Below are 17397 nucleotides of genomic sequence, written 5' to 3'. Positions count from 1 at the left end.
TTATTTTATATATCTATCAGGAGGTGTCTCGTTGGGTTCTTATGAAGTTTAGACATACAATGTCCTTGTACTTTATCGCATAATTTAGATGCTGAGTTCTTGTGAACTTTAAACATACAATATCTTTATGAAAATAAGGAGATGTGGTATGATTGCCAATGAGACAACTATCCACCAAAGTTCAAATAAAGTGGATGTAAGCAATTCATACAGGCAACCTTACGGCCTTCAATAATGAGAAAAACCCATACCGTATAGTCGGCTATAAAAGCCCCGACATGAAAAATATGAAACAATTCAATGGAGAAAACTGACGGCCTAATTCACCTTTAACATTATCATATAATGTCAAAACTAAGTTCTTGTGAAGTTTAGAAAAACAATGTCCTTGTACATTATGTATAATTTAGATGCTGAGCTCTTATGAAGTTAAGACATACAATGCTCTTGTACTTATCGTATACGGTAAATGCTTTTGCATTGTAACATTAAGAAATATTATTAGTATGTATTCTTTGAAATAAGATTTACAAAAAAACATTATTCTACAGACCTTTGTTAGAACAAAGTAGACAATTTACTTACAGAAAACCCAGTTGTCTACACACAACGTTTGCTGATCTTCTTCTAAACCCATCATCACAAACTGTTCCCCAAACTTTAGCATATTGGACTTCTAATCTTCCGGAAAATGGCAGTTTACCAACAAGACGAACTTGGGTTTTCACAGAAGGGAAATCGTTATGTGCTGTAACATTTAAATATCACTCGTATATTTATTCTGTTATGGATTCCTATATTGTTTGGTAAATACGGAAGCCCATTTAGGAACTCAAAAAAATTCTTTTAAATTCGTGATCGCGGATAAAAATCGTCATCACCGAATGTATCAACAACATTAACGGTTCCAATTTCACTACACCAGATTCGCATTTCGTCAATAAATTTCTCTTCAGTGATACTCGAGGCCAAACTATTTGAAAGACCAAAACTTATATGAACGTTGAAGAGCTGATCAAACCAAAAGACCTAAATTATAGCCAAATCCTGACAAGGAATAAGAGCTTTGAATGAGGGAGATACATTCCTTTATCTTAAAAATAATTTTCAAAATTTTATAACAGCAAATTTCAATCAAACATTATCTGTATTTTCATGCCAGTACCGAAGTGCTGGCTACTTGGCTGGTTATACCCTCGGGGACTTAAATTCTACCAGCAGAGGTATCGACCCAGTGCTAGTTTTACATTAACGGTACCAATTTTACTGCACCAGATGCATATTTCGGCAATAAATTTCTCATCAGTGATGCTCGAGACCAAACTATTTGAAAAACCAAAACTTATATAACAGTTGAAGAGCTGATCAAAGTATAATTCGTTATTTATGTATATATTCGGTATATGAATTTTTGGGTATAATTATCACAGATTTTTATAATTTGTGATAACAGATTAAATTCATTATCACGAATTTGAGAAATCGTTATCATACAAATTTTGGAATTTGTTACAACCGATTTAATCCGATAATCATATTAATTCAACTAATTTGTTATCACAGATTATTTAAAAATCGATAACGAATTATAATAAAAAAATAAGGAGATGTAGTATGATCGCCAATGAGACAACTATCCACCAACTTTCAAATGAAGTGGAACAGCTTTCTCACAAGCAAAAAACCCCATAACTGTAAAATATAAGGGCATACACTACAAGCACGGGGACACATTCTACAGCATCCACACAGCACGAATTAGTTAGCACGTATAAGTTGTTCTAAAAAATTATTTAATCATTGAAAACGAATATAATGTGTTCTAACAACTTATACAATTCACGGCAACGAATTTAATCGGTTATCACGAATTGAAGCAATCTGTGATAAGGAAATTATTCCCCGAAAACGAATTCCTGAAATCTGTGACAACTAATTCCTCACGAGTTTAATCCGTATTAACGAATAATAGTATTCGTTGTAACGATTTTCATCCGTGATCAAGATTTTTGTTTAAATCATGATACAGAATTCAAATTATACTTTTGTGAGGTTCTTAAATGTTTCCATGGATAATTCATGCATATTATTAAGATTACTGAGTAAGTATGGTTTAATTTTCATAATGCAAAAAAATAACAGGAATTATAAAATAATATATATCTAACGAAATATATCTTTATTACAAAGGAAAAGTTAATTTTAGTGATAATACTCGGTTGAATAAACCAAAGAGTAATGTGAAACCGTAAACAGAAAAACGACTATGGTTAAAAAACCAAACCATATTATCAATTGTACACAAAAAGTCAAGCTTGAGCAACATGAATGTAAGCCCACTCAAAACTGGATTAGAATTCATTCAGTTCTCAGTCAGGTCTAAGAGATTAAATCTTTGCTGGTCCATAAAAGGTATCAAATGGAACAGAAACCTGTACTTTTTAATTAAACAAAAATTCTAATGTTTAATTTTCTTTAAAGTTTAATATTTTATTCTTCTTCTTATAGGCAAGTTGTGAAGAGTATCACTATCCTTATATCCTTAACAGCATGTAACACAGTCATTTTTAATAATACGATTGGTGCAAAAATATTAAATAGGACTTATTATTTGAATTGTGTATTGATCATTGTGTCTTATTAGACATAATATTCAGCATTTATATCATCAAATTAAATTTATGTACTTGGTGACTCTTCATTATCTCCAAAATTATCTATTGTAAGTTAAAAGGTCCACAAATACTTGGCGGCTATAATGAAATCAAATACCAAAATATCACGCTTCATACAAGTGTTTTAAAGACGTTTTGTAATCCTAAAACTCCATTTTGCTAAACAGCTGACAGAATTTTGTTGTGTAATCATATGATTGTCACTTGCTTTATTCTATCTATCGAATCTGGTTATGGTCCTAACTAAGTTTGGAAAATAATTGTTCAATAATGAGTAGTCTGTTAAAATCACTTCAACTTTACTTTAACTTTCTCTGGTCTAACTTTTTCATCCTAAATTTAACTTTGTACTATTTACCAATATATTTTTTCTTCTTCTGGTAATATTGCTTGATACATAGGACATGATAACGAACTAATTTACAATTAGTTCTTGACCATTGTTTTGGAAGATAGTCATCCTCCATGGTAACAAAGTAAGTCTTCAGAAAAGGCAGTATTTATTGACCTCTTCTACAATTGTCTCCTGCTTTCACAAGCTAAAAGTACATCTATTTTCATACTTACGTACGCAATTTTTTTCATCTTCATTATTACCACATTGGTTTCTTCCATCACATCTCCAAGGTTCAGGTATACACATATCTTTACTCTTACACAAAAACTGATTTGATAGACAAGGTCGTCGGTCTGAAAACAAATAAGAGGAGAAAATATGAGGTGAAATAAAAGGTGGTTCAAAAATGGGGCACAGTCCCTTTTTCAGACCACCACCTGAATTTCTACCTTCTGTCGCTTATAAGTAATAGCTTATCTCCTACTTTTTAGTGGATTCCATTGTGTTGTTTTTCTCGGTATGGGATTTGCTATGCATATAATATAATATAAAAGTAGGGAGATGTAGTATTATAACCAACGAGAAAATTATCCATGGTCTAGATAGGCAAAAACGGGGGGCGCACGTGAAACTGGTATAACCCAGCACATTTACTGTCTGCACCAAGTTAAGCTATCGGGGTTTTTATTTTTTGGTCTTTAAGGTTGGCGTGGCCTGTTGAACTGTCCAGTATCTTATGTAACTCCTGTTATCTGACAACTAAAAACTGAAAGCGCCATTAAAAAAAAACGAGAGACGACAAAAAAGACCACAAGTCCACAAAACACTGAAAAAACTGAGCAACACGAACCCAATACAGATCTGGAGTTGATCTCAGCTGCTATGGGAATGGTAAGAATATCCTCCGCTTGTGACATCTTTCCCTTGTCGACACCCGTTGTAGATATTTAAGGAAACATTAGAATAACAAATATATCTTGATTTCCAAGGTAATTTCATAAATCAAAAGACCACCGACAATATCACATATCATATATGGATAACAACTGTTAAATACCTTCACGGGGAATATGTGGTTTTCCAATGGAAAGTACTGGACTAAACCCAATATTCCTCTCAATAAACTGATGATATTCAAAGGTAATTTGCGATTTGAGCCAGGATATGTGCAAACCTCCCCACTGGTATGTCAACAATCATCTATGGTTTTATATACCAAGTATACTGTACTTTATTTGTCAATTGATAGTATAGGGCATATTATAAAACTGTTACACAGATTTCGTAATATCTTTTAATGTCAAGATAAGGAGTGGATACACATATAGAAAAATTTATGAACGTGGACGACTATGCCCATTAACTGAACTTGTTTTTGTTTAGATAATGTGTCTGTATTTAACATTTATACCTGCTGCTGGTCTCTGTGAAGGTAGTGCGCATGTAATAGCTGCGGGTGTTTTCGATCTACAATTAATTCTTGTTAGGTCTGAAATGAAAAGCAATAATGTTATATAAGAAAAGGTTTATATAAAATCTATTTAAAAAATGATAAATAATAGTAGTTTTGTGAACAACAAGAAAAAAACTCCAATAAAACCAAATCTTTTTGGTCGTTGGTCAGGTTCTACACAAATTAACCAAGCACTAGCGAGTACATATAGACTACATTCTTTATTCCTTTGAATCGAACAACTGTTAACGTGTGTTTGTGTGTGGACAGAGAAAGACTAATATAAAATAAGGAGATGTGGTATGATTGCCAATGAGACAATTATCCAAATGAAGTGGATTTAAGCAACCAAAGGTTACCGTTCGGCCTCCAACAATGAACAAAACAAGTCAGCTATGAAAGGTCTCGACACGACAAAATGTGAAACGATTCAAACGAAAAAAAACACAAACCAAAAGGTTTGATTTATGGTAAAATAATAAACGAAAAACTGATATGACATACAGAAAAAAAGGCTCTTGACTTGGAACAGTCACGTATATAATGTGGCGGGGTTGAACATATTTGTCAGCGCTCAAACCTACCCCTAATCTGGGACAGTGGTGCAAAAGCACAACATAAGAATAAACTGTAAAACTCATTTGGAAATGGCTTGACTCATCAGATGAGAAAAAAGCACAAAAAATAGCTAACAAACGGCTTTGTCAGTACAGTAAATCGTAATGTGGAATTCTTGAAGACAAGGATAGATTTTGAACTACAAGATTTTGGAGGATAATTGATCTATTAAGATTTGATTTATAGTCTTTCTCATTCAGTAAGACAAGAAGGTTTTGTAAAACAAAAACCAGACTTCTGAAATTGAGAATAACACGTTGAAGTGCAATTTAAAAACTCTTGTGTCGAAGTTAATCGATTAACTATTTCTTTTTATAAGTAATAATTTTAAATAAAAGGAGATACAGAGTAATGTATTTGCCAATGACGCAACAACCCAACGTTACAAGAGAGTTGTTCGCAACACATAAATAGATTAACCATAAACTTATAGGATTCGGTACCAGGACTGACCACCTGATTATTGCTATAAAGATCAGACTGTGGTATTTTGATCATGTTCAACATTCAGAATATTACCTAATATCATCATAATCTTAATATGGTAAGGATATCTTTATTGACAAATCACAGAGCAAACAATTGCTCTAAACATTTTTTTAAAAGTATATAAAAAAAGTTTTATTAGAGCAAAACGCATAAGCAACATACAGTATATACTATAGACGACTTAATATTGTACATTAACCATTTGTACATGAGAACTGACGTTAAAATATAACATACACGTAAACAAACTCATCAATTATACCACGCTTATAAATTTGTACGCCAGAAGCGCGTTTCGTCTACAAAAGACTTATCAGTGACGCTCGAATCAAAAAAAGTTAAAAGCCAAAATCAAAAACAAAGTTGAAGAGCATTGATGACCAAAATTTCCGAAAGGTTATGCCAAATACAGCTAAGATGTGTTTTTCTGGGGTAGAAAATCCTTAGCGTTTCGAACAATCCAAAGTGTTGTTAACAGTAAGTTTATAATATGACCATATCAATAAAATTAGAGTTATCTTTCTTCTGACAAAAACAAATCATGTAATATCGTTTAAATTGGAATTTTAATGTATACTTACGAACATGAGATATCAATTAAAAATTCTTCATATGCAAGACTTCATGGTTTCATAATCTATATGGCGTGAATGCATGAAGCAACTCACCTTTTATGCTTCTGCAATCCATTATGTTAGTTTCTGATCCATTGCAATTGACATTGCTCAGTAAAAATGGACCGCGACCCATTGAAATGTTGATCTGCAAAAATGTATACTTCTTTTTAGATTTTATTTCCTGAGATACGGCAGATATAGCTTAGTTATATTAACATGAACATATTAGATGTCAATTTTTATAAACATTCACATTCCATTTTTAAATAATATTTATGTGGACTTATAGAATACAGTTCAATCATATGCAATTAATAATTCCTGGTCCATGCATTATTAGAGTATTACAAATTATTATATAGATGGTCTTTCATATGCGGAATAGAATATATGTTATATATAATCATACTTTTTTCAGAGTTAGAGCCAGAGTGGCATCAAAACTCATTTTATTTCAATTGCAGGGTACTAAATATCTTATTGGATTTAAAAACAACGGAACGCATCTCAGATATAGTCGGATACATTTGTTTAAGCAAAAAGGAAATCCTTGTAGTTCTACCATTAGAATAAGCTGATACGCGTCATTACAATATTTATTTAGTTATATATTTATTTTCCTTTTATTATTATACATTTTTGCTGTTATTACTTTTTACAAATATTCTCTCATACTTTGAAAATATGAAGGCGAAATGAATTTTCTCAATGATCCGAAATTTAGAGTTTGTTGGTGTATCGAATTTTCGTACTACTGACCTAGCAAATGTTCTATACTACGCTATTTCTTCTCTCATTCCCACTATATACTTATCTAATTTTGGTGAAATATGCGGTATTGGTTTCCTCATTGTTGAAGGCTGTATGGTAACCCACATTTGGCTGCATTCACGCAGTCATTTTGACTTTGGTGGATAGTTGTCTCATGGCAATCATACCACATCTCCTTATTTTTATATTGTGTGTTATTTGGTTGCCATCTCATTTTCGTTTTACACCGCATATTCCCTTAAAAGTGTTTACATATAATTACGACAATTGTACATCGGTTTTAGGGGGTTTGTTTTGCTCAACTTAAGGTTTGTTGACTGTTTGTCTTTTTGTTTTTGTTTATTGTGTTGTCTTTCTTCATTCTTTCTGATTTTATTTTGTCCGTCTTTCTTCCATCTTGATTTATTTTGTTAAAAATCAATAAGACAGATAGATGTGAGTAAGCAAATAGACCGAACTTTATTTTTGTCTGAGGGCACTTAGATGAACACGCTACATCATATTTTGTGATGTACTTTGTTTTAGACTTAATCGTTTGTTGTTGGTTGCTACACTCAATTTATTCTCTCATTCCAAAAGGGGGGTCAGGTGCGTTCGACTCCAATCTTAATTGACTAGAATTTTCAGGTTTCCTACCGAAGTTCATTAGCTCTCTCGGAGCACTCCGGCTTCCTCCACCAATAAAATCTGACCACCACGAAATACCACAAAAGTGCTGAAAGTGGCGTTAAACACCAATCAATCAATCAATTACAAAAACGGCTCATAGCTCTGATAGACGAGTGTAAGTAATCACGACCAAATATATGTCACCAACACAAAATCATAAGGACCGACAAACAACTGATGACATTTTCAAACGAGACAGGAAAATAAACAAGCGCTAAGGTTAGAAGAATCAAAATTTCCCTTCTGATCTAGATCAATGAAAGAACATTTGATAAAATAGAAAATGCAGCGTAAAAGTCAATACAGTAATAGCGCTTGATTCAATTATATCACTATTATAGAATACTTAAACTCAATTTAACATTTCTGTATAATACCGAATAAGACAATGATAGGAGTTGCTAAAAGCAAGCTCAAGGTACTTTTAAAATATGATTATAATGAAATCGTGTCTTCTATATTCAAATATCGGCGACTGTACAGTTGAATGACTTTCATGTAGCACCGTCATAAATAGTGTCAGAAAAATTCGACGAAGCGCAATTACCATAATAGATAAATAGGGAAAAATTAAATGCATAAATTACATAGCTTGAATTTTAAAAGATAATCTAATTACCTCGCCCCCCTTTTTTCTCTTTAAAAAAATTGATAAAATAAAAATGTATATGTATTGCTTTGTTAAAAAACGGGATAGTATATTTCTTCCCTTTTAATGCAGAGTACTACATATCATAGTAATTTCCCATATTTGTGATAAAAGTAACATTAAGTAAATGTTTTTTGACTATTTTTTTTACAAGAACCCGTTATTTAAAATATTTTGTAAATCAAATAATTACGTTCATTAGAGTACAAATCCTGTATACTCCATACAGTGAATAAAACGCTACTGTCATTGAAAAATCTATTATGTTAAAACCTTTGTTTGAGCATCAAGTGCACCATTGAAGCCTAACTGTCGACATGCTACACTGGCATCTCTTGTAGACCATTTCGTGCTGCAGATCTGTCCCCAAGTTCCATTGATTTTTACCTCTACTCGCCCAGTATTTGATTTTCCTCGCAAACGAATGTAATTCCAAAATCCTGTTAAATATTACAAATGATCTAATAGAATTAAGATCAGATCTAGAGGGTCCGTAAATTAAATTTTGTCCTGCTAATTTGCGTATATTTCATATACCATGCTATTTGCGTTTAAATTCTTGTTAATGAAATATTGTTAACCACAAAAACAAATTTATGATATACAAACTATGATATATAAACAATTGAAGAATCCACTAAATTTCTGAGAGGTACCCGGACTTCAGTAACTAATACAATGATACAAGACCAAAAATTTCAAATGTACCAACTTACTGCAGAACAACAAGAGACGAATACTGAACAAAAACTGATAGTTATGTATTTCATGAGATGTATGTTTTATGTATATCTACCAAAGATCCCTTCTGTTGTACAAACAAGAAATTGATAAAATAAGAAATTAAGAATCATCAGATACATGTATGTATTATATGTTAATGTTACTGTTAATGGTTACAACTTAACCAAATCAAAGCAAAACACTAAACGATCAAATCATTAATCATTAATCAAATCAAAAGGCGGAAAATCGTGGCCCAATTTTTCAACCTTAACAGTCGTTGTCAAAAATTGCTGTACAGAGAAAAACAAATCGTAAAGAGAAGAAAAACGACCAGAGAATTAAAATGCCGTACATATCACATAAACCCGAAGTGTTGACTTTGGTTTTGAGCCACATGCCCTGCATGTTACATAACCATTGAAACAAACAATTCAATGAGGGCTGCGTATGTGACCTGTTGCAAGGAAAAATGTCTGCCTCTATCCGACATTTTCTCATTTTGTTAATTTGTCAATTAATTGTTAATTTGTCAATTAATTGTTTATTTGTCAATTAATTGTTTATTTGTCAATTAATTGTTAATTTGTTCTTGTCCTGAATATGCATGAATATTTTGTACCGACAATTTTTTTTTGGGGGGGATCCACATCAATCAATCAATCCAGATCACATGAGGACACAGCGCAATTTTCCGTCATTTAACTGTGTCGTTTTGTGCTTTTTATGTGTTGTGTTTGTTGTTAACTTGTATGTGTTGGTTGCACTTTATACTTATTCTTTATTTTTGTCCTTATAATTAAGGAAGATTAATTTTATTAAGACCGAAATTGATCTGCTTCATTTGCACTCTAATACATATTGTCTTTTTATGAAATCAAGGCTCTTATCAATGTTCATTAAATAACTAATTATTTCGGAATTTATGAGATGTCTATAAGTGCATTAGGAATAAAGTAAGATAGGATTGCTTTGTGACATTCATCTAACAGAATTTTCTCCGCCCATAATACGATTGGAACAAAATTAAATAAAACCCAATAAATAATCCTACCTTTTACAGAATATATCTCAAAAATAAAAATGGTAAACAATATAAAAGCAAGCTGCATTATGCTGCCACATACAGCGAGTAACAAGAAAGAATTTTGATATCTTCAACAGACCTAATATATAAGACTTTTTAATTACAAAATCAAATCACCTCTATTGACAAACTGTTGGCCATACTTCTTCTCCACGACTAAGAAACCCGATAAATTTGTAATGTTATGGACAAACAAGTCATTAGATAACAATTTAAGCCTTGGGTGTGATATCACGATTAACTTTTCTTTGGTGAAATGTTCGATTAACGTTTGTGTTTCTTCCGATTAATAAATGAACGTGACGGCCAACCCTGTTTGCACTGATTGGGTCTTCGAGTGCTAAGGTGTCAAAACACAGGACTACACCCGAAATCCCTCCAAATGATAACTTATGCTAAAGCAGCCTAAAAACACATTTTTTTTTTATTTTAATCTACATTATATCATACATGCCAAAATAAAAAAACAAACAAATATGTAAAATGCCGCCTTGTATTGTAAGGACACTTCGTGTAGGGATTTTGCGAGAGGATTGAATTATGTTTAACTATCTGAACTGATTGCGTATATTCATGTCGTACCATCCAAAGATCTCAGATTGTCCTTAAGAAATTGACACAATCATTTATCATTTTGCATCAGACTTTCTGGTGTGAGCGATGTTTAGGCACACAATGTAACAATTAGTTAGATATAGTCCTGAAACGCCCTATATCCTTACGGTAAAAAAAAACTTATTGTATAAAACGTTATTTTCAATTTTCCACTTTATTCACTTGAACAATGTCTAGTAAGTATGCACAAGCATGTTTACAAAATTTAGGCGTCAACGAAAAGTGCTAATTGCTAAATACATTTACATAAGAAAATGTTTGAAATAATTCATTTTGAGATTAAAAGACTAAAATGGTTGCTTTCCTTTTGGATAAACGAACGTTGACCGATTTTTCCTTAGTTTGAATTTAATTAAATAATGGATAACCTGGCTTTGTTGGCATGGGAGAAATTACTTAATTGTCAGATTGGGAAAAAAAAGTTATTGTCAAAGTGGGTTAATTGTCTGGTTCGAAAAATTCTATTAAGTCATCTGCTAACTTATATAACTCTTTAATTGCTGTTTTCTTCTAGAAATGATATTAATCAATTTTACTATTACAGATGTGAATTTTGACAACGACACATCAGATGGAACGACGCCGACGCTACCTAACAGTACAAGTATTTACGATACATATGACTACTTTATACATCCACACTGGAAACAGTTTGGTCCTATCCCTGACCACTGGCATTATATGGTGGGGATATACATAACTATTGTAGGGATTACTGGAATAGTTGGAAATTCAATTGTCATATGGATTTTCAGCACGTAAGTTTATTATTTTCACTTCTCTTATTGTGTTCTGCCTACTCGATGAGAATTATTCCATTTCATCTTTATGCCGAACCATGGTTTTGCCATTTTCATGCAAAAGGTAAGGCCTGACTTTCAAAATATATCATCTAAAAAATCTTCTCATCCGATTCGACAGTCTTCTATTTTGACAATTCAAATATCAATCTAATCGAATGGAGAAACCTCTTAGCTCATTGAATGCAGTACACGAATATATCCATAACAAAATAAAACAAACACAAACAAACAAATGAATAAAATCGGGTTTTTTTGTTTTGTTTTTTTTTTATCACTTTTGTTTATGTAAATGTTTGGGTATTTATTCTATTATTATGTCATCTACAAACCACATCGAATGGAGAAACGTGGTACCTCAATGGACGCAGAAGAAATATATATATTATGACAAAAATATTACATGGATGTGAAAAGACGTTAGTCCGAATAACAAATAAAACAAAAACAAACAAAAACAAACAAACAAACAAACAAACACAATCACTAAAAGAAACTTACAAGACAAAACATCGTATTGGCTGCTGTGAAAAATCTAAAATCACTTTGGACCTCTTGTTTATGTATATGATGTGTTTGTGTATGTTTATTCTGTTGCTCGTCTAACAACGAAACTTTTCGTTAAATTTACCTCCCAAAATTTTAAAACCAAATCTAGAATCTAGTAAAATATTTTCGTGATAAATCTACCGTGAGTATTGACAAATTTGACATTATTTTAAACCTCTCTCGAATCAGTTGCGAGAAATAAAGCCAGTACATGTCTAAACCCCGAGGATGTCATATCAGTAAATACGTTACATTTCACTTGTCTGGTTCTTAAATAGGACTCTCAGTGAATTACTGTAAAACCAAGATTCTTAAATATGTTTGCCAAAAGCTTGTACACGTTCATATAAGTATCAACAGCCCAGTAGTCAGCACATGAATTATCATTGATATGGTCATTATCATAAATTAACTGCTTACAAAACTTTGATTTTTTCGAAATACTAAGGATTTTCTACCCCAGGAATAGATTAACCTGGTTATTTTTTAGGGACAAAAACTTTCGGAATTTAGGGTCTTCAGTGCTCTTTAACTTCGTACTTTATTTTGCCTTTTAACGCTTTTGATTTGAGCGTCACTGATGAGTCTTTAGTAGACGAAACGCGCATCTGGCCTACACAATTTTAATCCTGATATCTATAATGAGTTTATTTACAAACAATCTCGCAGATAACATAAAAGTGCAAAAACAAATAAAGCAACGTACGGAAGCGTATTAGCGCCACACGTTATTTTTTTTTATATATATTTCTTACTATGTTTGCGTTATAACGCAAACCTTTGCGAAATAACGCAAACCTTTGCGAAATAACGCAAACAGTTTGATTTTAATTATTCATTAAGTTTTGAATATTTAATAATAAAAAACTATATGTAATATTAAATTTACATTTTATGTTTATTATATAATTTGAAAGCAGTGTTTTGTAAATGTAGGCCGTCTGTCCGTCTGTCATCAAATTTCGGTTGTGATTTAGTTAAGAGAAGAACCATAAACACAAGGCCAAATCATTATAATAAATATGCATAGAAATAAAGGAATACTTGAGGTGCAATTATACACAAATTAATAATTGGTTTATGCATCAGAAGATTATATAAATTTAACAAGTAAATAGATATGGTATAGGCAAATTTTAATTGAAAGGCCAAGATTTTGAAAATTTTTAATAACGGAAAGTGGTAAACTAGATAAGAGCAAAACTAATGTCATACAATTGTGAAACCATAAGTCAAATAGACAAAATGATCTTTCTGCTTTAAAATTTATCATTCAGAAAAAAAACATTCTTTTCAAATTTTGATGTAAGAAATCGTTTGTTGAAATCTCAGAATATGATAAAGATTCTTTAAAAAAAGTCATCGAATTTTAATTTCAATCTAGTGAGGTAGCTATTTAAGATGCTTAGGTAGCTTTTTGAATGTAGAGAACATAATTATAATAAAATAACATCTTCATCTTATACATTTATGGAAAAAGGGTAGCTTGTTTGAATTTAACCAACCTTACACAATACTTAAATTCGGCTACACTAACGGGGTTGATTTTTTATTTTCTTCGGTATAACTTCAATTTACTGAATTTTCTTTGTAATATATATATATATATATATATATATACTAATCTAAATATCTATTTCAGGACTAAGCATCTAAAGACACCCTCCAACATGCTGATAATAAATTTAGCCCTCAGCGACTTCACTTTCTCTCTTGTTAATGGTTTTCCGTTACTGACCATATCAGCCTTTAATACAAAGTGGATGTGGGGTGACGTAGGTAGGGATTAAAAATAATTAAAACATGAGTTACAACTGTTCAGTGAAACATACAACAAACCTGACGCACGTTTTAAACTTTCAATAAGGTACAACATGACATGGAAGTCTTTGATCTCCATGTAAATACTTTATATATAAACATATGGTGAGACATCAACAAACATAGTCTTTATCATTAGATCAAACAGAAACATATTGCATGTTATAACACTCACTGGATACACTTCTTAAGGAACACTCGGATCATTCTGCTGATGTATAAATACATCAAGAGATATATGACTCAAATGGACTTTAATGTAGCTGAAACGTCTGAGGTTCACTTAGCCTAAGTACAGATAGGTTCATACGAAGGTTACAAAAAAGGATGAAGCAAAAACAAAACCAAATTTAAAAAGCTTGTTTACCCATGATGTGCATATTTGTTTGGTTTTTTTTTTTTTTTTTATTTCGTTTGCTTATATGTTTTTCATTGATCTCGAATAAACACACATCAAAAAAAGTTCAAAATCATTACGAACTTTTTTCACAATACTAAATATTTATTATTTCAGCTTGCCAATTTTACGGCTTCATAGGTGGATTGTTCGGTCTGATGTCCATCAATACACTGGCTGCTATATCTATCGATCGCTACATTAATATAGCCTACCCTCTTACGTCTGTCAGATTCATGACCAAGAAAAATGCGCTTATGATGATCGGTATAGTTTGGATATGGTCGCTTATTTGGGCTGTTCCGCCTATATTTGGATGGGGAGCATATATACCAGAAGGCTTCCAAACGTCTTGCACATTTGATTACCTAACCAGATCGGCAAATAATCGTTCTTACATTTTCGGAATGTACATTGGGGATTTTGCCCTTCCGCTTGTTATAATAATCGCTTGTTATATATTGATAATACAAGCAATCCGTAATCATGAAAAAGAAATGATAATAATGGCAAAGAAACTGAAGGCAGATGATATTCGAAAAAACCAAGAGAAAACCAGAGCTGAAGTTAGAATTGCAAAAATTGCTATGGGCATTTTTTTTCTCTATATGCTATCATGGAGCCCTTATGCAACTGTTGCTCTAATTGGCCAATTTGGACCAACAAATTGGGTGACTCCTTTACTTTCCGAACTTCCAGTTTTGTTAGCAAAAGCATGTGCTATGCACAATCCCATTGTTTATGCATTCAGTCATCCAAAATTCAGAGAGGCATTGTCTAAGCGAGTCCCTTGCCTTGCGTGTTGTTTTAAACCTCCAAAGAAAGCAATGAATTCAACGGCAGGGTCTGTCACACGAACAACGAAAAAACGTCATGCAAGTCGAGTTACAAGTGCAGACACGGCAGAACCACGTGACAGTATTAGTGAAGCTTCCAGTTGTGTAAGTAATCTTGATGATTCAGTGTTTGGTCCTTCGGTCCAAATGAACCGAACCATCTCAGAAATGGTACCAAATGGTGATTATGGCGATGTTGTACGTGAACTTGTACGTGCATTAGTAGGGGTTGCTTGTCAACAACCATTCCTTCAACCTATCTACATGTCAAATATGTCTAGTCCGACTGCAGAAAATGTGGGTTCTCAAAATCAAGCTTTTGGTCCGACTGGAGAAACTGCGGGTTCTCAAAATCAAGCTTTTAAGGCATCACAGAGCGACATTTCTTCATATCTAACTAATTTGATGACTGCCAGGAACCAAAGTGGAGATGTAAATACTGACCAAAGTAGGGCACCAATAGCACAGATTGACGAAGCATTTAAACTTCTGAAAGATGACAGTAAAACTGACCTTCTTGAAAGCAGTGCTTTGTGATAAATTAGTTATAAAAACTGGATCTCTACATTTGAATACAAGAATTATTTAAAAGAAAATCATATTAGTTTATAGAATATGTATTGGTGTTATAAGGTCAGTTTCATGTTTAGTGTTCATATAATTATCAGGCAATCGTTTTAGAAATATAATGATAAATATGTTGATTGAAACAAAAATAACAGTTAGTTCACCGCTGAGTTTTTGTAATATTCTATTTCTTTAGCTAAATTCTGGAAAATTTTTACACAATGCCGTTACTTGAATTCTTTTCCCAAAGTCATTGTATCCAACAAGCAATTTGTTGAAACAGGCAAAAAGATTGAGTCATCCGGAAAGTATATTCAGCATCTATTGCATATTTGCTGTAATTGAGGTCATATAATTAATAGAAATAAGAAGATGTGGTATGAGTGGCAATGAGACAACTCTCCGTCCAAGTCACAATGTGTAAAAAGTAAACAATTATAGGTCAAAGAACGGCCATCAACACGGAGCCTTGGCTTACACCGAACAGCAAGCTATAAAGGGCCCCAAAATGACTATTGTAAAACAATTCACGGTCTAATCTATATAAAAAACGAGAAATGAGCAACACTTATGCACACATCAACAAACGACAACCACTGAACAACAGGCTCCTGACTTAGGACAGGTGCATACAAATGCAGCGGGTTTAAGCTTTTTAACAGGCGCCAACCTTCACCCTAACCTGAAACAGTAGTGCAACATTACAACATAAAAAGACAGACTATAAAATATCAGTTGAAATGGTTTAACTCGATCAAAAAGACATATAAACGAAAACATACACTGTACGAATAAATTTAATCTATGACACAATATAAATACAATATCAATAAAAAAAGATGTAAAACAATGTCAGAAAGACAACTGTAACCTGGGACAAAATGGCGTTAAATAAAATAACGTACACAGGTAAATTTAGATATAATAATTTTGTTGTTAGGAGTACGGAAATATTCTTTACAAAATAAATGAATTTGTTATTCACAGTACGAGTACAGAAGTGAAAATTTATCGTCATACTAAATACTTATCAAACGTGGCACATATTAAAAATAGTGAGATGAGATTTAACACAAAATATTTTTTTTTTTTTTTTTAATAAAATAAGCAAAAATTAAATAACAAAAATGCAGTACAAATTGTGTCAACAGGTCAAATTAACACGAAAGTACGATTTGAGAGAACTCGCAGTTTATTGAAAGCTAGTTAAAAGCCAAAAACAATTAATAATAAAAAATTCCTGCATCAGAGACTAAAATCAACTAAAACACATCCCAGGGATTTAGTGTTTTAACGCCATGGACAATCAAAGAAGACATGACTTGTGCAATGCCAAAATGAAAGTATCGACAGGCAGTAGGATAGTTAGGATTTAACCTTAAAATGAATATGTATCATGTTATATATAGACCAAGCAATCTCTAAATAAAAAATAAACGTGGATGTGTATTTATACATCCCAAAAAAACATTCGAAAAGAATGCAAATTTAGTTATGTTTTAATTTGTTGATGACAAAATCGAGGTTTGTGGCAATGTAAACAATATTCAAAGATCTTATTACAACATTAATAAGATAACCTTTACTAATAAGTTTGTTTAAAGGTTCGACGAGTTTACACGGATCACATAGTGATTTCCGCGCTTTAAGTACCGTTTGAAATACCGTTTTTAATAAGTTTTTTACAGGTGCAGCCAAATTTACTAATCAAATCTTTGTATCTA

The 17397-nt window shown here is 32.2% G+C and overlaps 1 protein-coding gene across 1 annotated transcript; it reads left to right on the top strand.

Moving 5' to 3' along the window:
* The first annotated feature begins 691 nt into the window (after nt 1-691).
* Nucleotides 692-15780, top strand: LOC127709587 (rhodopsin, GQ-coupled-like). The gene is given in 5 exon segments (XM_052215189.1): nt 692-750; nt 1454-1518; nt 11296-11461; nt 13695-13831; nt 14388-15780. Coding segments are annotated over 5 exon segments (1683 nt in total). The 3' UTR covers nt 15644-15780.
* Nucleotides 15781-17397: the final 1617 nt, after the last annotated feature.

The sequence above is a fragment of the Mytilus californianus genome, unplaced genomic scaffold (genome assembly GCF_021869535.1).
Source record: "Mytilus californianus isolate M0D057914Y unplaced genomic scaffold, xbMytCali1.0.p SCAF_7, whole genome shotgun sequence".
Taxonomy (NCBI): Eukaryota; Metazoa; Mollusca; class Bivalvia; order Mytilida; family Mytilidae; genus Mytilus; species Mytilus californianus.
This window is presented reverse-complemented; position numbering and strand designations above follow the sequence as displayed.